The 27,699-nt window shown below is 37.9% G+C and overlaps 2 protein-coding genes across 3 annotated transcripts in view; one reads left to right on the top strand and one right to left on the bottom strand.

Annotated features, from left to right (window-relative positions):
• Positions 1-3,666, top strand: part of LOC113026050 (AT-rich interactive domain-containing protein 3B) — a 54,578-nt gene extending 50,912 nt beyond the window's left edge. For both annotated transcript variants that reach the window (XM_026174466.1, XM_026174459.1), the window contains exons 7-9: positions 948-1,220; positions 1,986-2,078; positions 3,228-3,666. In XM_026174466.1, the coding sequence (XP_026030251.1) occupies positions 948-1,220; positions 1,986-2,078; positions 3,228-3,430 (569 nt within the window). In that variant the 3' untranslated portion in view covers positions 3,431-3,666. The remainder of the gene's footprint in view (positions 1-947; positions 1,221-1,985; positions 2,079-3,227) is intronic.
• Positions 3,667-9,784: 6,118 nt separating this feature from the next.
• On the bottom strand, positions 9,785-26,450 carry LOC113026043 (semaphorin-7A-like). The gene is made up of 14 exons (XM_026174447.1): positions 26,278-26,450; positions 24,018-24,145; positions 23,865-23,903; positions 23,666-23,764; positions 23,284-23,371; positions 22,903-23,019; positions 22,662-22,804; positions 22,381-22,559; positions 21,752-21,857; positions 21,134-21,329; positions 19,825-19,940; positions 19,453-19,598; positions 15,125-15,180; positions 9,785-12,871 (listed from the first exon to the last, which is right to left on the bottom strand). The coding sequence occupies exons 1-14, from the start codon at positions 26,372-26,374 to the stop codon at positions 12,501-12,503; spliced, it is 1,881 nt and encodes a 626-aa protein (XP_026030232.1). The 5' UTR covers positions 26,375-26,450; the 3' UTR covers positions 9,785-12,500.
• Positions 26,451-27,699: the final 1,249 nt, after the last annotated feature.

The following is a 27,699-nucleotide window of genomic DNA, read 5'->3' as shown; positions in this document are numbered from 1 at the left end:
TTATCAACACAACTCCATTTGTGGAGTAAGCGTAGTCAGGGCCTACAAGTTTCTGGCTGTTGTATATATTTGTTTTTGCTGGTGAAACACCAAGTTACCGGAGTATTTGTGTTGTGTTACCAGCGCCTCTCTTTAGAAAAGTTCAGTCCTGGGTAACCTGTATATGTTGTAGTTCAAGTGTCCCATTGTGTGAAGTAATGCTGCCTGCTTGTAGCCACTGTGAAACGCATGCCGATAGGGGTGATTGGGTTACTATAATTCGGCTGTGAATAGGAGACATTTCAGTATAACAGTTACTCAGATGTTGCGTACTATCTTCACTGCCCCAGAAAAGGAAATGATACATGTAACCTAAAACCAGATGTCTCCCTACTTCACTTAGAAATTGTGGATCTTCTTGACAGATACATTTGGGGCTTGTCTAAACTCTGGTGTCTTGCAGAATTTGAGGCTCTTTCACACAGCACTCACATAAGCCTTTCTTGAAACATAATAATCATTTGTGATCATTTCATTAAAATTTGTAGTTCCAGTTGCCAGCTTACCTTTTGTCTGAGAGCAAGAAACCATATACATATTTTTGTTTTGTTTTGTTTTGCCAACACACAGACCTCACACTTTTGTTTTTCCATCCATTCTGATGTATGTTGCCTAAATACAAAATTGGAATCATTTGGCTGAGCAAAAACATTGAGGTCCTTCATATCAGCTTTTCTATAGTAGAAAAAAAAACCCTTAAGTACTGGGTTTAGTATAGTACTATGGATAGTACATATACCCACTTGTCCAATCAAGGTGTGGGCTTTACTATTATAGCTCCCATTAGGTAGGACTGATAACCTTTCACATTCACCTTGATAGATTCATGCATTTCAGTTTTCAAGTTACACAGAATCACGAATCACTCCTTTTGACTTATTCAGACTAAACTTCCATTTTTCCTCCAGATGATCTGACCCCACCGATTATGGCTGCAAGACCTTCCATGGCGCTGGCTCTGGGTCAGCAGCAGGTTGCTGGCTTGGCCAGGGCTGCCACACTGGAGCAGCTTAGAGAAAAGCTGGAGACTGGTGGTGGAGAGGGGCCAGAGAGGAAGATGGCCCGCCTGGCAGAAGAGCAGCAGCGCCTGATGCAGCAGGCTTTCCAACATAATCTACTGGCCATGGCTTCCCAAATGCCTATGAACCTGCGTCTGGGAGCCCCTGCTATGCCTACCAGAGGTCAGTGTTGAGAAGTTTGTTGAGATTATGTCTAAAAAAACCCTGGAAATGAAATACAGTGTTTGTTTTTCTATTGAAGTTAGAGGTATCATATCATGGAATCACAGTTTTAGTGTGTTTTGAGACATCTGTAAACTTTGGTGAATGTTTGTGGTGAATATCCACCAATATTCTCCAAAGTCTGGATATCTCTAAAGAGCATGCTGCTATCATGGACCCAAACCTATTGCTGTACATGGGATTGGTAGCAAAGCATGCATTAGCCAACAGAAAAAAATCTTTAAGTGTAAGATATTGTTAACATCTTTTCACTGCTTAAATTTTTTCTTTCTGTGGGGAAACCTGAGCTCGTTTCTTGTTCTCATCAAACCTACCAGGCTAACTCTTCTGCCAAAAACAAATGTGTTTTCCGTTGCAGAGCATGTAGCTGCAACCGATTTACCAAAGCCCATCAGTTAATATGTTTTAAGCTGCAGCAAGAGTTTGCAGAAATCTGCATACATTCTATTCTGTAATTATTTGAATAATTTCATGTATTTCAGGAATAGCTGACAGTGCTCTTCCCTTGGTTAGATGTTGTTAAATTGTTTTTCTTGACCATGGAAATAATTCTGTCATCATGCACATTAGTTGTGTAGTTTAGCATAAACTGTCATGGGTCAAGGGTCAAGAAACTGACTAAATACATATTATGTATTAATGGTGAAATTATCAAGAAAGAAAATACACAAAAATAATCTCTCCACTCTTATTTATGTTTTTCAGAAGAGAAGCAGCAAGACATGTCTCTGAGTATCTCAACCAATGGAAATTCCAGCATTACTGTCTCAGTAGAGGTCAATGGCACAATCTACTCAGGTGTGTATAATAATAATAATAATAATAATACATTTTATTTATAGGCGCCTTTCAGACCCTCAAGGTCACCTTACAGTAACACATAAACAATATGACAGATCAGGTGCAATTCTAAACAGATGGGTTTTGAGTAGTGATTTAAAAGTGGTGAGACAGTGTGTGGTCCGTAGAGCAAGTGGAAGTGCATCCAAAGTCTCGGGGCAGAACAACTAAAGGCTCTGAGTCCCATGGTAGTCAGGCGAGCAGGTGGAACTGACAGAAGGGAAGCTGAAGAAGAGCGGAGTGTACGAAGGGGTGAGTATGTATGGAGAAGATCGGATAGATATGGGGAAGTAAGGTTATGAAGCGCTTTGAAAGTGAGGAACAGGATCTTGAAATTGACACGGAGGTGAATTGGGAGCCAATGGAGCTGTTTAAGAACAGGTGTTATATGTTCAGTGGATCTAGTTCTGGAAATAATACGAGCAGCTGTATTTTGAACCAACTGCAGTTTATGGAGGGATTTATGAGGTAAACCATAGAGAAGAGAATTACAGACGAGATGTGACAAGAGCATTGACAAGTATGGCGGTACTGTGTGGTGTGAGTGAGGAACGAAGACGGTTAATATTACGGAGATGAAAGTAGGAAGACCGAGTGATATTATTTATATGTGCTGTGAAGGACAGAGTGCTATCGAGGATGACACAAAGACTCTTAACCTGAGGGGAGGGTGTGACAACAGAGTTATCAATGGATAACGAAAGACTGGTTGGAACTGTAGTCAGTTTTGATCTGGTGCCTGTTAAAATGAATTCTGTTTTATTGCCATTAAGTTTAAGAAAGTTGTGAGTAAACCAGACCTTGATTTCACTTAAACAGTCAGAAATGGATGTGGGTGGGAGAGTAGCTGTGGGTTTGGAGGATAGGTAGAGCTGGGTGTCATCTGCGTAGCAGTGAAACTGGATGTTATGCTTCCTAAAAATATTACCTAGGGGTAGGAGATAGATGATAAAAAGTAAAGGACCCAGGACAGAGCCTTGGGGTACACCGGAATTAACTGGAGTAGATACGAGGGTGGGATTAGGTAAATTTATTTTGCTTAACCTCTGGAAGGATTCAAGCATCAATGTTCATTTTTAACTAATGACATTTCTCCTTTTTCTTTAGGAACCCTGTTCGCCCAGAAGTCTGGTGGGGCCCCGGGGCCATCTGTGTCTGCTGCTACTGCTACTGCTGTTTCAGCCTCCCCTGCTGGAACCAGCGCAAGCTTTGGTTTTTCCGCACCTCAGGCCCAGAGCCTCAGCCCCGCATCCTCCTCCTCCTCCAAGGGTCCCGGCTCGGCTGAGCCGACCCCCACCGGGTCACCCTAACTCAGGCTGCCCTTTGTACCTTCTCCCCAGGCCTCTGCTCCTGCAGGAGGCCCAGCATGAATATACAGTACAATAAGAAACCGAAAAGAAACTGTTGCACAACAAATACCTCATCAACCTGTCTTGGCTGTCCAATCATGAACACAGAGCCTGAAAATTTAATGATATATCCAAAATAAATTGCTATGCATTTTATTTTGATCTAACACACACACACACACACACACATGCACGCACATACACATAGGAACACAACACTACAACCACATCATGCACAGACACACATCACATATATATACTTGTTAATCCTAATCGACATGCTAAACACAATCAGCTCAGCCAAAACCCACTGACAGGTGTAGTCACAACCGAACTTGAAAAGTTTTATCTTAGAACATTTTGTTTGTTTGTTGCCATTTTGTTGTCTTTTTTGATTTTGTGTTTTAGAATGATTTTTTTTTTAGTTTTTTTTTTTTTTTTTTTTTTTTAGTTTTTCTCCTTTTACATACCTCAAATCAAATAACCTGCAGTGGTGTCTTTACCTCAGGAGCTGTAGTATATTTAACCTGAATCAACTTTATTTTTATATTCTTTTTGACCTAGTTGCAATCAGGGGAAGTTGGGTAACTGTCACCAGTGGAAACCTGTGTACAGAGCACCCCCCCTCACAGTGATGGGCCTCCAACTGGGGCTGCTCAGGTGTCTTCAACGTGCTGTGGCGTCAAACTGGTGATGATCTGATACTGTAGATCAGCAGATTAAATACCTCATTTCATCCTTTCAGCTGCCCTCAGTTGAGCTCTTGAGAAGTCCATTAGAAAGGTTGCAAAGCTAAAGTTTAAGTAGTTTCAGCTCCACGTGCGCGCACAAAGTTGGGTTAACAGTAACAGGCCCGTTAGAGCTTGCGATTTGTGTTTCACCCATAGCGGTACAGAGAGGTAATACTGAGGCATTCCTAGCTCCTGCAGACCAGATTTGAGTTTGTTGTTCCCCTATTTTTATTTTTTTGTGTGCATCCTTCCTCCAGCTGAATGTCGAGTTGGGTGGCATCGTCATCTCTGACCACACATTGGCCTCTCTGCTTTGGGGAGGGGGGGCAGCGTCTCTCTCAGGAAAAGCAATGTGACAACTGCAAGGAATCACTGTCAGTTTAAAAAGACACAAAAAAAGAGGATTAATACGTGAAGAATGCACAAGCCTATGTGACTGTTTCAAAAATACCTCATCAGACTCTCTGAAAAGGAGAGTAACACTACATACCTCAAAAGGCTGCGAAGCCATCGAGACTTGACGCCCCGAATCCTACGTGAACTGAAACTGTTATGGATGTGCTGTCACACTGCTGGTGGTTTTTGGGGACAAAGAAGTGGGATGGGCTTGATATATTTCTCCTGTATTTACTTGTAGAACGTGTTTCATGCTTGCTTCTTCTTTGTTTTTTGTTTTTTTTCCCCCTTTTTTAGGTTCATCAGGTTGTCTGAGAAGAATGATATATCTGAGGTGCTTTTTCAGCAGAGAGGAACAGACAAGTTATTTTTTCATTGACATGTTAATTTTCTTTCTTAAAAAAACAAAACAAAAAAAAAACCCAATGGTGTTTCCATAGGGGTAAGAAAACAACCTTAAGTTTGACTGTGTATGTTGAAATTGCATCTTTTTTGTGACAATGGCAAAATCATGATATGCATTTGAACAATCATGTGACCAGTGTTTGTTTTTTTTTACACCTCCATCCTCTGGTTATTGCACAGCTACATACCAAAGACTAGCACAGTCAGTCCTTATGAACTCTTTGTACAATCCTGCTAACAGGATGCTGATGCACAGCAAGCAGGTCTGTGTTGGACTGCAAAAGGTGTCTCTTTCAGACTCTTTCAAACTGACTGTGAGGTTTTTTTTCACAATTAGTTAGTGGAAAGTGCATTTAAAACTGTAAAGACTGAAAACCCAATTACATGACTTGTACAGGTGGGCATATTCGACCCTTTTAACAGATTCCATTATTTAAAACTGAAGGCCGGATACAGTGGCCTCATTAACAGTTGCATTTGAATAGTTTGTTTAACCTGTTTGTGCAGTCCCTCACAGACAATGTGGACAGTAGCCCGCATTTTCTTTTATCAATTTACCCCAGGCACAGCTTGATTATGATGAACATGTTATTGTAGGATGCTTTTCTCCCTTTAAAGATTTTTTTAAAAGCATTGAAACCCCACAAAAGAACAACATTTTCTAGCTTTACTTGTGTTGAATGTAAGGCATTTTAACTGTTTAGACCTTTTTACGCCTAGTGTGGTCTGAGGTGGGCAGCTTTGTTGCTTTTCTTAGATTGTATTTTAGCAATTATGTGTCAGGTTTTGCAGTGCAGATCGCAGGTCAGGGTTTAAGAACCTTTGAGAACTGCGCTGTTAGTCTGTCAGTATAGCCTTCGCAACCTTGTATGACACATAACTGTATTTTATAAAAGGTGAGGAGTATAGATGCTGCCTTAAAATTAGTTGCTGGTGAGATGCAGTCCATGCAGGCTTCCCTATGAAAGTTTTTCTCTTCCGGCTTAATCGTTTTGCTGCCCCCCCTTTTTTTTTATTTTATTTTAAAAATCACACGTTAGACACAAGTTATCCCTCAGTTTCTTGTGTTATCAAGTGAGTTTTGATATTTATTTGTTTTTTCCCTTTTCCTGGTGGACCTTGCTTTTAGTAACAATCTGCATTATTTTGGCTGCCACTAAAATATTTTCTGTTTTCCAAGTCCATTCTTTCTGTTTCTTGTGCTCATTCTAAGCAATGACTGTTTGATGATGTAGCTTCACTGCCTTTGTACATTAGTGTGTTTGTGTGTGTGTGCAAGCAGGTGCAGTATATTGAGTAAGTAATAACATTAAAGGCACTGCAGGTGGCGCCACTGGTGAATTTTTTTTTTTTTTAATGCTGAATGAGGAGGTGAAAAATGACTTTTAAGAAATATTTAAGTAGATAAGGTTTATCCACATTTTTCTGCTATATACTCGTACAGTTCCGGTTTGTTCCGAGGTTGAAGGGCATTTTTGGTGGTTCCTCATAGACTGAGTAAAGGGTCACTTTTCTTCCTCAGTGTTTGCTTCAACCCCGCAACCACTCTGGTCACTGTCTTTCAAGGCTCCTGTCACTTGCCACTTGTATGGATAGGTGCATTATGTATAATGTGTTGTGCCTGTATACCTGCATCCATGTGTGGAGTGTGAGTGAGTGTGTGTGCCCCCCCTCCACTTCTTCATACCACATTACCTCAGGGCAGGGAGCTGCATTCAGTGTTGCATACGATGTTGAAGCTGCATTGAGGGATAAATGCTGATAGAAGCTGCGGTCACTTCACAGAATGCTACTTTGGATTTGGTGTCTCTTTTCTTTTTCTTTTTGTTGTCAATAACTGCATTATGGCAAGGTCTCGTTACTCAGGAAGCTGTGAAGTTGGAAGTATGCGGAACCTTTTGATTTTGGAGTCAGTTCAATTTTAAATTGTTTAAAAACTAACCTGATCTGTGTACAAACAGGTGCATATGCAAGTGGTTATTGAATACCTCATTTATCAATTTTATGTTGTTTTTGGCTTGTACAATGCTCCGTATATTAATTCAACTGTGGGGTTTGTGCATATTTTTGTACTGTTATTATTATTATGGACATGATAATAATGATATTACTGATATTATAGTTTTCTCTTTGATTAAAGCAAACAAAAAATAGGACAAAACATGAATGCTTGTAAAAACTGGTTTGTGCTGATTGTATTTATGAGGAGCACTTTTCTAAAGTGGTTTTCACACATTCAGTTTTGTTCATATCAGTTAATATAAAGATATGGTTCTCAGGGCTTTTAACTTGTATGTCATGATAAAGTTTTACTTTATATCCTATGTCCCTGTGTGTTGGTTAGTTGCTTTCTTTCCCCCTTTTTCATCTGAGATCACCATATAGGAACACACTAACATGCAATCAACACTCTTGGGGGGGCTTATTGTACATTTTTGCCTTGAAGCTTAAATATTGAAAAGCATTTTTACAATCCTTCAAGTTAATTTCCAGTAAAGCTAACTTTCTCTTCGTAAACAGTCCTTATTAGGTTAAGTCATTTCAATACCAATACCAAGAAGTACAGTATTGTGCAAAAGTGTCGAGTCACCCTTTGTTTCTTTATACTTTGCTTCACTAAATGGCTAGGGTGTCTTCTTTGTTGTTCTTGTTTTCTTAGGTGATCTTCAAGATTTTGAAAGACAGCAGGTCATGTGGAATCAAGAATATGCAAATGTTAAATTTTTGATTTGAACTGTAAAACACATTGGAGGCCGTGTCATGGCTTGGGCCTGCATTTCAGCCAGTGGCAGTAGGGATGTAAAAGTAAAAGCAAGCTTTTGCCTCACTATTATTCAGGCACTGTGTGATCTTGACAGCAAATGGAAGAAAAGTCAGCAGGCCTCCAAAGACTAGCGTTGAATGTCCTTCGAGAAGCCTGGAGAACATTTCTGAAGACAACTTAAACAAATTATACAAAGGCTTGCTTGAGAGAGTTCAGACTATTTGGAAGAATTAATGTATGTAGTAATATCAAATATAGAATTCTACACACTCTGTTTTATGTCTTATATATTGTATTTTCATATATGCTTACACATTTAAATAAATAGCTGCACCTATTGTATTTCCTCTTTTTACTAGCAAAATAGAAATAAATGCGAGGTGGCTCAAGGTTTTTGCACAGTACTATGTCTCAAGACTGAAATCTTTGGTTTAGCAGTGTGAGTTGTTATTGGTTTCTCAAGGGACTATGAAGACACAACACTTGCAAACCAGCAAGTTCCAGGAACATTGTGTTCAGGAAATAATGTAATACAAGCAGTAACAATTCTTATCTTTCCATCAGCCCAGTGTGTTTCATAGACTTAAAAAAAAAAACACAAAACAAGTTTATTGATCATTAACAAGCAAACATGAATTTGTATTTTGAGTTGATGAACGTGGAGCTGTGGGAACTGAGAAGGTGACGTTATGTAGGTGGAGCCGCAATGAAGGAGGACCTGGTTATATCAGAGCTCTCATGTTAATAACTGACAGATGCTCAGGCAGATCGTTCCTGTTGATGGCCCCTTAAAATCTCTATGGTGATGTACGCAGCATGTTGGGGATGATGCTGCACCATCAGATCCACAGTTTGGGGGCAGTCTGCCCTCTCCAGTCTGCCCCCAAACTGTGTCTCCAGTCTTGAAGTTCTTAAACTCTTCCTGAGTCAATTTATTCAGCCCTTCAAAGGCAGCACTTTGATCTGTGCTCGACTTTTACACTTTATAGTATGTGTCATAGACTGATATAAATAGTCAATGGTGCATACATATGGAGATGTGAAAAGTGTTTGCCACTTTCATGGTTCCTTTTTTTTTTATTTTATTTGCATATTTGTCACATTTCAGATCCCCATGTCATTACTTGAAATGGCCTAGTCGAAGTCCTGACCTGAAGCCAATTGAGATGCTGTGGCATGACCTTAAATAGGCAGTTCACACTTTAAAACCCTCTATTGTGGCTGGATTATAACAATTCTGCAAAGATGAGTGGCCTAAAATTCTTCCACAGTGCTGTAAAAGACTCATTGCCAGTAATCACAAACACTTGATTGCAGCTGTTGCTGCTAAGGGTGGCCCAACCAGTTATTAGATTTAGGAAGCAACCACTTTTTCACACAGAGCCATGTAGCTTTGAAATTTCATGTCCTTCCCCTTAATAATAAACACTTTCATTTAGAAACTGCATTTCATGTTAACTTGTGTAAACTTTTGTATATTTGTGTGACAAACATACAAAAAAATCAGGAAGGGGGGAAACACTTTTTCACACCACTATACAGAAACATATGAACATATTTTTCAGGGCTGAAAAGCAGAAAAAAAACCTTAATTATTAGTAATGCCCAGAACAAAGGAGTGACTCCTATGGTTGCAAAAAAAAGTGGTTCTATAGTAATCTTAAACATGTCCACAGCTCTGTTGATTTTACGGATTACCGTCCTAATGACTTTGTCTCCATCTCTAGTTTTAAACCCTATTAAATATATCATGATGCTCACTGTTACAGCATGGTAGGGGAAAACAGAGCACAACACAAATGTGGCCCCCTGCACCTTTGCACCCACAGAAGGACCAGTGTGACCACAAAATTTGCTGTCTGGACAGCTGTTTTATTTGTCTTTTTCACACAGAACAATATTAGCGTGGGTGCAGCTAAAACAACAAGCAATATATATATATATATATATATATATATATATATATATATATATATATATATATATATATATATATATATTAAAAAAACAACAGCAACAACAACAATGCAACACAAAAATGAATTAACCTAGCACGTGGCAAGGCTGTTGAAAGAAAAAGACTACACCTACCAGGACTGCTTGTAAAAAAATACATATTTTGAATATGTACAAAATTGCTGCCACTTTGCAAGTCAGAAAACACACACACACCACTATAAACACATTCACACAGCACCCACTGACTAGAAATCAGGAAGTAGAGGGAACTGGTCTTTTTTTCTAATTTTTCTAATTTTTTTTCTAATTTAAAATTAGCACTTCAGTCTCCAATCAATGTCCAGCTGCTAAATAGAGCTTGTGAAATCTAAAACATGGAACAGAATGAACAACACCACGTTGTACAAGGTAGAATAATATGGTATAATGATAATATTTTACAGTCACTTTGTTTATTATGATCGCCATTACTGCAACAGACTGACAACCTGTCCAGGGTGCACCCCGTCTCTCACTGTTTTACAGCTGGGATAGGTTCCAGCCTTCTGTGACCGGGACCCCCATTCAGTGTCTGCAGAACAGGCTTCACTACCCTATGATTGTATTCTCATTGGCTGGCATTTTTTCTAGAGTAACTTTTTCCCAGTCAGAATGTCACGTTAAGTTTCACAGTGTCATAATGATGACATTGAAAATACTCAGGCGGAACATTCAATAACTGGTGTGTAGCATTACAATATGTACATTCAACTTTCGTATGCAACTTCTGGTATAAAAGTTAATTACTTATAAACTGTGTGTGTGTGCTTTTTCAATACAGGTATGTTTTAAGGAAGGTAAATATCACAGTTCCTCTGAGACTGAAACATGGAAATGATTCATGGTGGCAGCTATTCTCTTTTTAAAGATTTAGTCAGGTTTTGACGAACTAAACTCGGTATAAAAAAAGGAAGGAAGCTGTGGCATAAAAAAGAATTATCCTTATATGGAAAAACTATGTACACTATATAAGATTTGCTTATGTATGTTTTTTTAAACGTACAGATCAGTTCAAAAGCTCAAAGTTCAAAAGTGAAATTCACTGATACTGAATAGATTATGAAAGATTTGCATGAAAACACACACACATATGCACAGACTCAACCCTGTATTGCATTCACAACCTCCATCTACAAACAGCCCCACACATCCATCCACCCAGTGGTCAATTTCATTAAGGTTGGCATATTTAAAGGTAACAAGGCCGACCGAAGTGCAAGTTTAAAATAAGCAAAATAAAACCACTGATCAAAAAAAATAAATACAAAAAAGATAAAAGCAAACAAATGAAATATAATTAACTACAAATAATTTATGGCCTGCGATTACTAAATGTGGAAAAGCTTGCTGTGTTGGGCCAAATTAGAAATCAGAAAGTGAGTATTTTGGTAATTTTGCAGCACAGCATGAATTTAATAACACACTGTATTCTCTCCTGTATTTTGCTAGGCATCACAGAACAAAAGATCTAATAAAATTAATTTGGCATTTGTACTTTGTACTGTCAGCTCAAGTATTTGGCAGTGCAGCAACTTATTTGCAATTTGAAACCTGAGGGACAAAAAAATGTGTTGATGCAGAAACAGCCTTCAACAATAGCTGCTATTAACAAAAGATGTGTGAATGTTAAAACTGACACAGGGTCTCAGTCTTGTGAAATCTAACGCTTGAGGTAGCAGACATGACAGGATTTTTTAAAGTGCGAAACATACATTCAGATAAAATTTCACATTACAGGAAACCAATGTAACATTCAGTGCTGTGAAAAAGTATTCACTTCCACATTCGTCACACTTAAATGTTTCAGATCATCAAACAAACTTTAGACAAAGGTTCACTTAAATAGAGCCTGTCTGACAAAGAGAAGCAGCTAACAGATCTCAAAAAGCAACCCATCAGGCCACAATCTAAAGACACAGCTGAGAAACAACATAGTGGTGGGAAGTGTGATTGTCTGGGGACTAGCCATAACAGAACCATGAATTCTGATCTCTACCAGAGGATCCTGGAGGAGAATGTAAGGCCATAAATTAGTAACCGGAAGCTCAGGTGCACTTGGGTTATGCAGCAGGAGAATGATCAGAAACACACTAGCAAATTCCTCTGTGATTGGCTCAAGGCCACTCCACAAAATAATGTGTCTGATTTAAAACAATTATGCAAAAAAGAATGGTCAAAAATGTCTCTACAGTGATGTGATTGCCAATTATTGCAATTACTTGATTTCAGTTCTTGCTGCAAAGGTTGGCAGAACCAGTTACTTTTTCACAAAAAACTTAAAAAAATCAGAAAGGGGCCAAATATTTTTTCACAGCACGTCAATAACAGTAAAGATTAGAAATAGAAAGTTTCATAATGCAACATGTGCATGAATAAAAATGCTCTAAAACACTGGCAGTCTTTTCAAAACACATAAGGGCTTCTTAGCAATTTGTAAAGAAAGAGTTAAAAGAATGTTTACATTTTCATACAATTCATAAGGTCATTATTTGTTTAAAAAAAACGACATATATTGCAGAGAGTTGATATTGCACTGGAAAAACCAAACAAAATAACGCGAATGGCTTGCATTACCTGTCTGAGCCACAGCTGTTACAGATGTTTACACAGATGTTGGAAGTGCAGTTAATTAATGGAAGGAAAGAAACAATAAATGTCACTGAAAAAACAGTAATTGTAACAAATTTCGGATTTTAGACAATCACAGATTCAGCCTCTAACTTACATCACTGAGGAACTAAAAGGACAAACTCTTAATCAGAGCCATCATTACACAAACCCAGATCACTGGGCTTGTCTTTCGGCCCTCTGCCTTATTCGGCCACAGTTGTTGGTACTGTTGGGTCTTCGCGTCATTCTCCACCTGTAGTTCGTACTGTACCAGGACTTTACTGTAACCCATCTCCTGTGATATACATTTGTAAGTTCCCTTGCACTCACTGTCCATGTTGTCAATCAGATAAAGGCACTGCTCTTTCTCCGAGCTACAGGCTGTAGAGTTTTCATCGTGCTGCCAACTGTACTGAGCATGACGGGATGACACTGGGCATTGAAGGAAATACTTTGAGTAACGTGGGACTGGGACTGGGTCACCTGTATAATTTGATGCTGTGGAAACAACAGAAGAGGGACAACTTCAGTTCTGCTTTTCGTTTTGTCTGTTTATTTTTAAACCAGTCAGATTTCAAATGTAGTGTAGTTAACCTAAATCAAACTGGTTTCCTTCCCTCAGGTGAATGTTCATATAAGGACCAAGGGCAATGTAGCTTTAAAGCAAACAACAGAGAAAATGCGGTTGTATATTTTAACAATCATTGTTTACATAGTGTAAAACTGACATTGTGTCTATTTACGCATTTGAGTTTTCCACTGCAGTCAGCTCAACAAATACCTAATGGTGTGTAAGTGTTTCAGTTGTTAATTATAGAATATAAAGCATAAGAGAACTTCTCCTTTTAAAGCCTTCAAGTTAAAAGAGGAAGTTGATCAGCTATAAGGGTTGGAAGTATTTATAAAGAATAACAGAATAAAATAGAAGAACTATATCATATGCAAATAAACATAAAAGGATTACTATGAGATATTATTAATGTAAATTATTTAAATTTTAAAGGGTAAATGTTTGTAATGATGAAAGCACAAGTTGTGGAATAAAAACTTTTTTTAGTAACTCAGATAAACATGATCTTAAGATGTTGATAAGATTAAAACTGAAGCACATTTGACCACAGATGGCACCAATGATGAGTATCATTGCAGAAGCGTGTGGCATACAGATGCACAGCTATAAGAAGAAACAAATCTAGTTTTTGTTCCCCTTAACGTGTGACCTATTTGGCGAGACAGGAAGCTAAACTATGATGAATAAAGGCTATGCTGTCTGCTGTGCGTTTGAATCCCCCTTGCATATGGAGGAATACAATGTGCACACTCTCACCTACCAAGCTATTCAAATGAGTCTTATTGGCTGGTGGTAACTGGTTTCTGGTTCTGTCTTGAATTTGCGGTTTGCATCAATTTGCTGGAAAATTTGTGTGTTACATTACTTGTGTAGGTTTTCTGAAATATGTCACTCAAAAATGTGCTGCGAGTGTATTAATTTATCCTTTTAACATACATTTTGCCGTATTTGAAATGTTTGATTAGTGTATAGACAGAGCTTGTGTTACTTGTGTTGCTGCTGTTGATTTTTTTTGTTTTTGCTTTGTATATGAGGAAACAGCGCCATGGGTTACTAACGGAAACCACAGAGGAAGCGAGAGCGGGGTCTTTATGCGCTTGCATATGCTCATACATCTACACAGTATATTTTGCAAAGACTTTTAAAACTTTATAAGAGATCAGTTTCCTACCTATAATTGAATTATGTATAAGTGTATTGTGATATTTTTCCATTCACTTATTTTGCTCTTGTTTTGACTCTGCTAAAGTAGCTTTACACAATTCACACCAATATAAGATAAAAAAAAATCCTTATTTTTCTTTCATGCTGTCCATTCTGCATTTAAACAATCCACATTTTAGCCATTTTTCCTCTAATGCCAATCAACAGACTTTACTGCTCAACTGCATTGACTCAGCTCTTTGTGAGAGTTTGTCAAGTTAGTTAATAATTAACCACATTTAAAAAATTTTTTTACATGTACGTTTGATAATTACTGTTATGACACCAGGCATTTCTTTATCAGTCAGTTTTATAATAGAGGAAGAGAAACTGAACTGAAGGGCTTCTTCATGATCTGGTAAAAATTAAATAAAGATTATTTTGAATGGCAAACCATTCAAATCTATTCAAGTGAACCAAAGACTGAAAATAGTAGGAAATTACGATCATGCAGTCTCCTGGGCTACAGCTAAAATGGCCCTTTTACTCAATCTTAGCTTTTTAGACTACCTAATAAAAAATAATACATTTATATTATATGATAAAGCCAATAGTGTATTTCTTAAATATCAGATAAATATATAAACAGTTAAAGGACAGTTAATGATAACACTAACAGGCCTCACAAACTGTGTTTAGTTTTTGTATTAGGTTTCTGAACTAGCATCACAAAAGATAAGAAAGGGAGAGGATACATTTGGGTAATTTTCAGCTAAGAAAGTACCAACTACCAGTGTATACAGCACTGTATTGTTTTGTGGTGCATCTAATAGCTCTTGTGTTCGGAATACAAGAAAATAAAATTCAAATACCCCCAAAATATTTAAACAATTCCTTCTATGATTGTTCATAGACTATCGTTTGATCTTTGGGTTTTTCCTCTGCTATGCAGGGTCTTCACCTTAAAGTGTCCCAAGATTAGTTTTGTTGTGAATAGGCATTATGCAGTAAAGTAAAACTGAAATGAATTTAAATACCATTGTGCTCATTACAGACGGAAAGGTCCCCAGTGGCTGCATCATGCCAGCTCCCCCTGAAAAAGATAATGTATGAGTAAATTAGGCCGTATGGAATGATTATGCTTAACAATCGATTTAAAAAAATTTACATGTTACTGGAACCAGTGGAAAGTTTTGATCTGTGTATATTGTTTTCTAACTAAAACATCTTTGATTAGAAAATAATTTTTGGTAGTGTGTAAGATAGTCAATACCAACTTCAGTATTTTTCATTCACACAACACTCTTTGACTGTACTGGGATTTTGAAGCAAAAGGAAATCTAAACAGATCAAAAGAAAAAAAGTGGAATGATTCAATAACTGTAACATTACAACATATAGTACTGTCCCCACTCATAAATGTGCTCCAAGAGAGCTTCCACATCTACATGGTTTGGAGTTTTTAGGAGTTTTACTATTACTAATATTCTGAAATTTGTTATCCCTCTTGACTGTCAAGAAAAAGGGATTTCTCCCCATCTGTGGGCAACTTAGCCTGATCTTTTCATAAGTGGAGGATTAATATGAAGTGAACCTTGACAACATTTTATCAGAGAAAAAGATCCTTAGCGGTTAGTAATCTCCCACATAAAACGAAAAAATCATCTGCATGTGTGGAGCTGCAAAAACCCAGCTGTACTTTTGCATGCAGTGTGGTTGTGTTTGTAAGTTTGTTGGTTGAGGTTTGAGTAGCACTAATTTTACCTCACTAGACCCTGTTCTCTTTTCACTATAATGTTGTGTAGATGTTCCCATTTACAGTTAAAGGTGCCTTCCCTTTTAAGAGGTAAATTTCATCTTCAAGTCAAATTTCTGTGGAACAAAACTAGAATCACAAAGTGAGAATGAAAATGCCAGTGCATTGATATAGTTCAATATAGTTCCTATAAAGGTATTTACAGAAATTAACAAATTGCCATGTGAGAAGAAAAATGTTGGGAAAGTTTAAGTGAACACATCTCTTTAGAATGAAAAAAATTCTCGTGTCATTATCAGACTTATGTTGAAAAACGTAATTTCCTTGATAGTTTGCGTAGTATGCTTTTTTAAACCCGCATTTCCTGAAAGATAACAGCTGCTGAATGTGAAAAACAAAATCACACATTTTTTTACAGCAACGCATTTCTAAGTGTACAAACCTAGTGCCATTTCTGAATTGCTGTGCTTAATAATAAGATTAACAATAGCATTACTTTCATTGAGCCATGCAAATGATCAGGATTACGCTCATGGATGAGCAGGGCTGTGGACCACAGAGAAAAGGATTTGTTACCCTGATCAATGTGACAATGTTATTAGTTCATCTGTGGACTGATTTGCATGAAAAATGCATGACTAGAATGAGGCTTGGATCCAGGAATTTTTGGAAGGACTAACATTGCAAAACAGGGAAAAACATGACATTTTGCATCATATCTTCACAAATGCATCTTAATCAAGTTGGAGAAAAAAAAGGGGAAATTAGTGCACGCTATCTTGATGTTCAAGAAAATGTCACGAACTAATATAGATATCCATCTGAATCCAGGTATTCAGTCCTTGCAAGGTGTGCAGGGAAATATTCTTGTTTTTTTCAGTCTGAGTCTGCCAGTGTGTGCACAGACAAGTCTGGAAAGTCACAACAGACTGGAGGGCCTGCAGGCATCTGGAGGGAATCTTGCAATCACCCACCAATGAAATATGCGTTACTCATACTAAGGTAGACACATGCACACTGTAGACATGGAAACTGACATATTCTTAGAGCTCAGGTACTGTTTAGTTGCCAAAATCCTTATTGCATACATGTGACACAATATCCTGTACTCGACTAAAGCAAAATGTCTTGACACATGGCTGCATATAACTGATTTGTGGTTACTGGTCCAATTAAACTGCCTGGAGTTGGCTGTTATATTCTTTGTTGTTGTCTGTGAAGGTTCTCAGTCATCCAGGTCATTGTAGTCTAAGGAGCTTGGAAAGAAAAGCATCTGGACTTCTTTACGTTGCTTGAAGATGTTTCACCTCTCATCCGAGAAGCTTCTTCAGTTCTAGGGTCAAATGGTGGAGAGCCCCACATTTAAACCCTGTAGGAGTATCTCCCCAAGAGGGACAAAAGAACCCCCTAATGATAAAAAAAGAGGCCATTTATGTCCACTGTGAGTGACCATCTTTGAACAGAGGTGGTGGCTTACGACACCAACTGTCTGCATCTATAATCCAGTTTTGAGATCCCTTCCCAGACGCCTTAACGCCCACTCACATCCTGGGCCATCTGACCTCAGGAAATCACAAGATAGGGTGGGGCTAGGTTTCACAATGAGCTCACCCGAAACCTTGGCTGATTGTGACCTACACCCGTTTTCGCACATTGGCTCATGTGATTAGGTAGAGGATCTATAGGGGGTCCTTTTGTCCCTCTTTGGGGGACACTCCCACAGGGCTTAAATCTGTGACTCTCCACCATTTGACCCTAGAACTGAAGAAGCTTCTCGGATGAGAGGTGAAACGTCTTCAAGAAATTCCAGACACTTTTCTTTCCAAGCTCCTTAGACATTCTTTGTTGTTCTTCTATGTTTCTCTATGCTATCTCTAACTCTAGTAGTGTCTAAGACCATACAATATAAAATGCATTGAGATCACTCTCTTTTGTGAACTGGCACTATGTAAATGAAATTTGCTCAATTTAATGCACATTATCTTGTTTTGGTATATGTGCTCTTTAATCTATGAGTAATATACAAAATATACTCATGATTTTCTTGGTTATTTATGTTAATATTTTCTCAGTTGAACAAAAGTCACCTGTTGGCTGATACCTGATCGGTACACAGAACACTAGTCTTTCATAAAGCAGTAGAGCTACAGTAGGACAAATTCACAAACGGCTCCAAGTGTCAATATGTGCTGAAATATTGTGACAACATGATTTACGGGACATTGTAATTCCCGAGTGTTGCTTCATCCTGGATTAAGTTTGCAATGACTCATCTGTCGAGCTTTGTCAGGTGGCACAAGGCAAAAAGTACACTAATGATGTTGCATAATCATTTATACTCTTCGGGGCGTGCGAGCACGACTTTGTAGTATCTGAATCAAACCTGTGTATGATTCAAAAGGTACACTAATGAGTAATAATCCATCATACAAAATGTAATCAAATGGAAAAGTCTCTTTTTTTTAAACTTGTTTTATCAGTTTTAATCTTTTAACTTTATGCATCAAGCAAAAATTTAATTATATGCAACATTCTCTGACTTGAATAAATTAGTTTAACATTTAAACCTATTTTCTGCACATTAAAGCACATAAAATAAAATATTTTTTGTGTTTACACTCACTCTTTCAAATAGATGCAAGTAAAACACAGCAGAAAATAAATAAAGTCAAAGACTCAGCGGTCCTGTTGCTCTATTTTCACCTGTAAAGCAGGACTGCGGTAGGCGGAGGTTTACCCCGGTGCAGGTGTGCCGCGGTCAGTTGAAGAATCCGCGAGTTTCTCTGTGAATTTCCCATTACGTCGTTGCGCACTCGGTGCTTGCTTGGAAGTTTAGGGGTTTTTTTCGCTGTAAAAAGTTTTCTTCCCACGCACAACGGACGCTAATGTTTTTGTCACTTTTTATGGAATCAAACTCAAAGGTCAGTACTTCCACGCTTTAAACGCTGCACGCTCATACTCTCTCCCACAATCGATATATGATCCACTGTTGATCTGCACACAGCTGTTGTCACCAACGGCGCACTCGCTTATGTCACTGTCATGAGACATTCTCGCAAAAAAAATCACGGCTTTAGTAACGCAGTAATGCAGCGTTCCTACGGGAAAGTAACGGTAATCTAATTACCGATTTTGCAATATTAATCCCTTACTTTACTCGTTACTTGAAAAAAGTAATCAGATTACAGTAACGTAACGCGTTACTGCCCATCTCTGGTCATATTTGGTATTAGTAATGTTGGTATTAATAAACAGTCCTGATTCTGCTTTCATTGCCTTTTGACTGTTGACCATCAGCAGCAGTAGTAATGGGCAAAGAAACATACCAGCATAGGCAAAGAAAATTAAGGTGACTAAACATGAATATAAAAAATGAACATATTTCATATTTCTGTTTAGGGAAGGAAAAGCATTCAACACAACTGTGAAGCTGACTTGTTGTTCAACACAACTGTGAAGCTGACTTGTTGTTCGCTTGTATGACTTACCTCAAATAAGGTAAACACTTATTTTAATTTACTGTTGGAAACGTTTAATGCAATTGTTGGCTGTGAAGAATTATTCTTCATATTTTATAGATACGAGTTCCATAAAGCTCTGAGGTCTTACTTTGTGTCACGTATGCACTGGGTGCCATCCCAGCCACAGTAAGGATCTCTGGATAACATACAGTCCTGGCAGGTATCTCCATACTGGGAACAGTCTGCTACATCAAGTTGGACCAGTTGACTTCCATTGTTCACATACAGCTTTTTCTGTAATGATGGACAGGTTTTCTTAATGTACTGGGCTTTTTCGTAAAATTCATTGGAAAATAAGATTGAAATGATTTCAAAGTTATTGATTAGATGCTACAGTAGATTCTTTAGGAGATAAAATTGTTAATTTTTCCCCTTTCGTCCACAAAAACCATTTATTCCATATGAGTAATCTTTGTGGTTTGATTGGGACATTGGTTACACAGTGATCATTGTTACTCACAAAGGTAGACTGAAGGATGATGCTGAGAACGTGTGCTTTTTGTTTGAATGGTTGATACTCAGCAATTACAAAGGTGTGACTTTCATTCTGCAGCACCTTATGAATCCCTCCATTATCTGTGGAAAGACACAATGGGGGTGAGGGGTGAGGGAGGAAATGACTAACAGTTAAAAACTGTCTAACCACTCTAACCCACCTCTGCCATCCCACTCACTCTCTGGATCTGTTACCTTATATGATACTACATTTTGTCTTCAGAACCTGTATAAACTCATCAAATAAATTTGTTAACCAGTGACTAACTGTGATCTCAGCACCACACACATCACAAGGCGCAATCCACTCTGTATAGTAGCCTGTGGGGTAGTCATTCAACAGTCACATCTAACTCATCACATACTTTAATACTCTTCTGATCATATTTAGAAAAGGCTGACTTAGTAGTCACGGAGGTCAAAGCACAAACAGCGTGCATTGACTCAACATGTTATTTTAAGGGGAACTGGAGTAAAAGGAAAACCAAAAAAGTGTCAGGGCCAGCGGGGGCAGACCATGTGGAGAGTGTGTGTGGTGGAAGTGGAGACACATGAGAACACAGCTGACTCAAATGAAACATAATGACAATACAGAGGAGAGTAATACTAACTACAATGAACAAAGAACACCAGACTCTTACAGAATAAAACAGGAAACACGGAGACATAGACATGGAGATTAAACATGACATGAACTTAACCGCATAGACATGAAACGTAGACGCAGGAACCAGGGAGACTGAGTACAGGCGGAGATGACAGAAATAACTAAGAAATAAGGTCTGAACAGCAACCTAGAATTTAACTAGATTGAAAATGAATACAAAAAATACCTAAAACTCAAACACTGGGTCACACGACCCAGTACCGTGACAAAAAGCCTGTTATGTCAACATAAAAAAGGAAAAAAAAGAAAAAAGAGGAAGTTTATATCTGGGAGTTTTATGTTACATTCAGATTGTGCCACACCTGTTCTTCTACTCGTCACCTTTGTGTGAAGACCCCAGCAGGTGTGATCATACAGGAAACTTTCGGTTTCTGGTTTTGCAGGTTACACCACCCACCTACGTTTGCCCTTTAGTAAATAATTCCTCTTCATTACAACCCAGTCCCACTCAGTCTGTTCCGATGTGTGCCTTATTTTACTAGACATATACTAGTAATGACTACTTTAATATTATGTCCTGTTTCTACTCACCTTCCACTGTAGACAAACACACAGAACATTCTTCTTAACATTTAGTATTTTATCATTTAGATTTTTTTTTACTCACTTAAAGACAGGAAGATGACGTTCTGATTACTACTTCTGCTGTTTGGTTTACTGTCAACTTGGATGTGGGTATAGTTGTGATGATTAAAGAAAAGAAGGCCAGGGTTGCCGACAGGATGAACCAACTGCTCCATCTCTGAAGTCTTTTCAATCTTCTTCAGGGTGTCCACTGAAAGCTTGGAGCTATCAGGAGCGCACTGAAGAAGAAAAAAGTGCTCTATTTAATAGAGCTTCATACCACGTGTGGCCCCATTTACCCCTTGAAGATGTGAAGCCTTTTGTTTTCTCTTGCTGCATATGAAAACTTTACTCTGATAATGCTGTCGGAGTAACCATTTAAAATTCAAAAGCTGTTATAGGATCAGTGACTTAGGAGAAAATCATGTCTCTAATTTCCAAGTTACTTGTTTCAAACAAGTTTAATACACTCGATTTATTTGGCAATTTAATGAGGCCTGTGTTTACCAAAAGATATAGCTAAAAAGATCAGGCCACTTTGTGCTTTTAAGTATAATTACGCAGTTGGTTTGAAAGATATCAGCCATAAAATACATGAATCTTTGTGTAGTGGCACTGTTTGTTACACTTTTCTCTTCAGACCAGTTTAAATGTCTCATACCGTCCTTGGTCTGTCCATTTGGTCTTTTTTGTAGCCATTGAAAGGAGAGTTTTCGAAGATTTTGTTGATGTCTTCAATCGTGTAGACACAGACAGCACTCATCTCCCTGCAGGGAGACTCATAGTCAGCAGGTTTGTCTGACACATTTAAAGCAAAATGGCTGGAAAAACAAAAACAGCTGACCATACAGACTGAAAAAAGGGGAAAAATAAACAGAACATGGCTTAAAACTACAGAGGACATAAAGTGTCACCTGACCAAATAAATCTAAGTTAAATCGTAAAAGCACTATGAGGGTGGCATTTTTTTCTATTACAATTTTCCCAAGTTCCTGTGTTTTACTTCTGTGTAAAAATTCCAAATCAAGCAGCCAAATCATTCTGGTTTAAACCTTTGGTTACTGGTTTAACATCCATGTGATGTTAAACCAGTCATGATCATATTTTGAAAAATAAAACAGCACATGACTCAGTTACACAAACACTGAGTCATAAAAACAGACAATAACTGTATTATAACTATTATTTCATGTTAAATCAAATGTAGAAATGTGAATAATATTACCATAATAATGACATATATTAACTATGATAGAGTAGAAGCATCAAAATCAATGATAATAGTCCTACCATTCATTTCTAAAGAGTGCATAAATCTTTGTATCCTGCCATCGATCTGCATCCACAGTGGAAACATCCACCAGCTCAGAGAAATGCTGTTTTCTCTCCTGATCTCCACAGAAGAGCCTGGCATTCATCTGGGATGTCCAAGTAAACTGCAAGTTGTTCTTAGGACCACCAACATCTGTCTAGAAGCAATGGACAGTCAATCATTATGTATTTATGTTTATTTATTTATTTTTTATTGTTGGTGGCACTTAATACAAATTTTCAAACTATTTTGGTCTTACCATGCAAACCTGGGTCACAAAGGGGAGCCACATTTCACTGAACAGTCCAGTGTCTTCGGTTTTCTCCTTATAAAAGCCATAAACTCTGTTCTGGGAGGGATCCTCTTCACGTTTGCTGAGCACCAATCCTACATAATGCTGCTCTAAACATTGAAAGAGAAATATTTATTTGTCTCCAAACATTCATAGTGATGTGATTTCACTAAATAAGGTCTCTCCGGCTCTAACTTTATGAAAATACCTTTATGGTGGTTCTTTGGCCCCACTCTTGCTTTACCAAATTTGTGAATGCCAACAGATTCAACAGATCCATCAGATCCAGAGCGTGTTATGTAGAGATCTGTACTTTGTTCAGATTCTGGAACAAACAGTGGCAAATTGAGGTTTTATAGGGATGTACAAACAGGGAGAAACTAGTTCAATATTATAGTAATAGGGAGAAGAAGCAACCTTTAAAAGGGACTGATTTAAATAAAAGATGTTAGTAGTTTTGACAAAAGTACAGACTATCTGTAAACACACAAGAAGGATTAAAATTACAGACTCATAGAAAAAGGTGAATGAGGAAGGAGGGATTCATCAGCAGATTTATTCAAAAGCATCTTGTGTGTAAAAAACTCACCTGCAAGGGCCGACAGGTCACCCTCATTTATGTTAAATGAGCTTATATCTTTTATATCCTTGCATATCGGTGACTGCTCTGCCAAATTCTATTAAAAAGAAAGAGCAGTTTATCTTAATTTATCCCAACTAATGTACATCACAGATGATAAACATGTATAGCCAACACCCTGTATCTAACAGATAGTTCAAAAAATTATAAAGCAAAAACAAATATGGCTAAACAGGAAGTGCTGTGATGTATTTGCTTTGTTTGCAGAAGAGGGCTGTTTCAATTAAACCAAAGTAGAAGTAGCTTCGCTTAGTATCAACCCTGAGCAGAAACAACACAACTACCAGTTCCTAGTATTATATCAGTTCTCTGTCACAGTACTCTGTCCTACCGAGTTACAGCAAACTGTTTCATCGTCAGTGGTTCCACACACAAACAACTGGTTAGCATCTTCCATAAGGTGGGCCAAAGTGATGTTATAGCTGCAATCCTAAATAACAAGATTGTTGTTAGATTTTTTGAGTGTTCAAACAATACAATTTAACAAACTACTTAATTTTGCTCTGTTTATCTGTTCACTGCTTACTTACATCACTGTTGCAATTCTCCAACCGCATACGTCTTTGATTCTGTGGAAATACATAATGCATGACTATTACTTTCCCATGATATTAATATGAAGATCCATTTATTTCAGAGCATTCAATACATTAATTTAGTGTGATTATACAGCTATGTTCTACCTTTTTCTGGTTTTTAATGTAGGTATTCAGGTATGTTTTTCCAACAGCTAAGACAGTGTCCGGTTGCTCTTTTAGAAAAATCCGCACCGGTGGATCATGAGGAAGATCTAACCTATTCATTGCAGCTTCTAGAATTAAGAATAAAAAACAAACAAACATATATTAAAGGATAAACACAGCCAATGATGTAAAATTGCCAAGCACAGCACAAGGACAAAATGTTACTGTACACATGTTTATACATGAATAACCTGTTCTCAGTCCGTCTGGTCCTGCCTGGAACATCTCCCATCTCACATTATGTAGTATAGTGCTGCCACTAAAGTCATATATTTTTTGTTTTTAATTATTTTTTTCCCGTCATCCTGAGAATGAATCCTAAACCCTTTGGGGATCCATTTTTGTTACTTTGTTACGCCCTCACCCACATTACAGAAATCAGAATGTGAGAGTTTTAGGTTTTTACTGTAATAAACTTGCTAATATAAGCTTTTAGTTATAAATATTACGTTTATTCTGTGTTTAAAGGTGAAGGTTTTCTTTTTGTTTCAAACTATTACTTTTGTAATCTGAGAAGAAAAGTACACATCAGCAGATGTTAGTGCTTACTGAAAGTACAGGGCGTTGACCTGATGTTAATCAACTGACTGAAGCAATTTTTTGGTTTGCACACTTTTACTGAGAAAGTCAGTGTGCTTTATAAGCTAAATTACTTCTTCTACCTGCAGCAATGACGGGGCTTTCTGAAAAATGTAATCAAAAGAGCAATGGTCTCATACGAAATAAAATGATATAAATGTTAATATTATATAATATATTAATTAGCTAAACCCAGTATGAACTCTATCAAACCCCTGAAACTGGAGAAGCTAAATGGAATTCAGTGTAAGTGTCAAAACGTGGTGAAAAAGTCAATAATTAAACTTCCACTAATTGAAACCCTAACGTCTTTATTCTTTTACATGCCTTCCTTTGTACATAGAACCTTTTAAACATTTCTTTAAATGGATGCAACTCTTTATTTCATGGGACACTTGACCAGCAAACAATGTTATGAAAATATAAATTAAAGCAACAACACATAAATATAGGAAATTAGAACAAACAAAGAACATTATCAAAGTCCAGCTTAGTAACACAATTTGCACTCTGCAGCTACAGAATTCTTTATAAGTGCTTTGGGCTCAAACACACTTGTCCCATAAACAGGAAGCAAATAAGACTTTGATGTCCGACCAAGTTGTAGAATTTGGGCACCCAGCATAAGCAGCAAGTGATAGCAACTTACATAGATAAGAAGGAAATGTATCAACATGGCTTTGGCTTTCTTACCACGATTGAGCAACTTCGTGGTATACAATGATGTCTGCAGCTGTTCAAAAACAGCCAGACGTTCCTCAAGTTTGACTCAGAAGAGCCTAAAACATCTGTGTAAAGATTCTCTTTACATGTTAACATAGCATTCCAGGTGTTATTTGCAAGTATAGAAGAAAAAACTAAAGAACAGGGGGCCTAAAACTGAACAGCGTAGGAGTCTTTCTGAAAAAACCAGGAAACTTAACGTCTGTCCATCCAAAGCCACGTGTAGACCCTTTTTTAGGGGTGCACAACCACCCCCTAAATTTCATCATATCGTCCCTAAAGATAACTTTAGCATAGGTAGTAATAATAATGCAGTTTTAGTATTATATTCTGACATTGTATTCTAATGTTATGTTAACAGTGTGCCTTATCATTATTAAATAAGACTTTTTTTGCAACAGCTGGAGAGACGAACATGAAGATATTTCATGACAAGTATCAGTGTTGGAGACTTAAAACACACTTTACCTGAAACATCCCAAAAGTGCAAACTATTCTCATAATACGGAGACATTGCTGGGGGCGCTGTCATCAAGTGATTGCTTATGTAGCCCCCCAATAATGTAAAAATATACATTTATGTGCATTTTTTTCTATATAGCGTCAGAGATTATTAGGCAATGATGATCTTCTGAGCCATATGTATGGTGGACACACACTTTAACGGGATTGAATAATACCTACTGTACTTTTGAAAGGAATATGTCGTGTTTTTGTCCTGAATCACAATGATTCATATTGATTATAGTCATAGACTATAGACTTTAATAGACGTAAAGTATGCCAGGAAGTCACTTAACATGATTGAGAAGATTTTCCCGATTTTCGGCTTTATGACTCATGTTTACACTATGTTTTATCTTAGCTAAAAAGAGAAAAAAAAAAAAACATTTCCTACCTTTCTCTGTGAATATCATCCTCGGAGAACGATCGTTTCCCACAGCCAGACAACAAATGTGTAAAAAAAATAGACATGCCACTAATGAGAACCTCATCTTCCAGATCTCCAGGCACGATATTATAAGATGGATCTAATAGTTAGTGATGGGACGTTCTGTATCGAGGCTTCGAAGCTCGTGTCGAGTAATGGAGGGGGCGTTTCCGCGATGGGCGTATCGAGGCTTGCTTCATTTATGGGAGGAGCTGAAAATGATGACGTCCGAAGCCTCGCTGCCCGGCTGTAGCACGTGACTGGTTCATGAAGTGGTTCGAACTTTGCCACGAGATATGACAGCGATATAGACCCCTCAGACTTCATTCAAAATGTGGGTGTTTGATGGAGAGTTGCGGTTAGTGAGAGTTTGGAGACAGTTTGGAGGTTTATGAGAGTGAGGAGAGAAAGTCAGGAGAGAATGGAGCCAGCTAAGAAGAGGAGGATGTCCTCCCCTGTGTGGGAACATTTTGATTTTATTCCTCCCAGCAAGGTATGTAAATTTCTACAGAAGATGTATTTTCATAATACTGATGGTGCAATACAATTTATGTTAAGCTGTCTTGACTTTTGTACAAGGTGAAGTGTTTGCTATGTGCCAGGGAGCTGGGATATAACAACAACACCTCATCCATGCTTAGGCACTACAGAGCTTTGCATGAGAATAAGGGGAACACCGATTGTGGAGCAAGACCAGGTGAGCCATCAAATGCCATGATAATATAGCATGCAGTAATGTTACTAAATGATATAACGATATTATACAGCTGTAATAAGTTACGTGTGTGATATTTATATTTGTGCTTTGTCTTTATTGTCTTTCCTCAGGAGAACAATCTCCAATAGATGAAGACCTGGTTAGCATGGTGATTGAGGACTCCCAGCCATTTAGCATTGTGGAGGATGCACATGTGACGACTGATAAACGTTAAAGTGAAATCTTAACAAAAGGATGCATGAATGTGACAGGTGAGACCTGGGTCTGGGAACCGCCCCTGGTAGGCGGGGCTGGGTTTTTCCTTATATGAGCACAGGTACAGGTAGAAAACTTGTAGTGGACCTCTTAGTGAAGGGGTAAATAAGTAGTGAAGTAAGGAATGCGTTACCATATTGGAAAGCCAGTCTGATTAGACTGAATGCAAAGTGGAAATGCCTTAAACAACTGTTTGTTTGTTTTTCGCATTGCTTGCTTATGGCCTCAGTTAGTCCAAAAAGACGATGACGCGGGGACCTTCTTGTGATGGTCAGGTCTCCTTGGTTTTTCAGTCTGATCTGTCCCTCTTTTGCAATGTTCTGCTTGAGAACAACAAGGTGATGGACTTCTTACAGACCTCAGTAACTGATGAGTGACTGATAGGAAAGGTTACCTATCAGTTTGCTATCGTGGTG

The sequence above is a fragment of the Astatotilapia calliptera genome, chromosome 1, assembly GCF_900246225.1.
Source record: "Astatotilapia calliptera chromosome 1, fAstCal1.2, whole genome shotgun sequence".
Classification (NCBI taxonomy): domain Eukaryota; kingdom Metazoa; phylum Chordata; class Actinopteri; order Cichliformes; family Cichlidae; genus Astatotilapia; species Astatotilapia calliptera.
The sequence above is the reverse complement of the archived record's forward strand: the minus strand, read 5'-3'. Positions and strand labels throughout refer to the sequence as shown.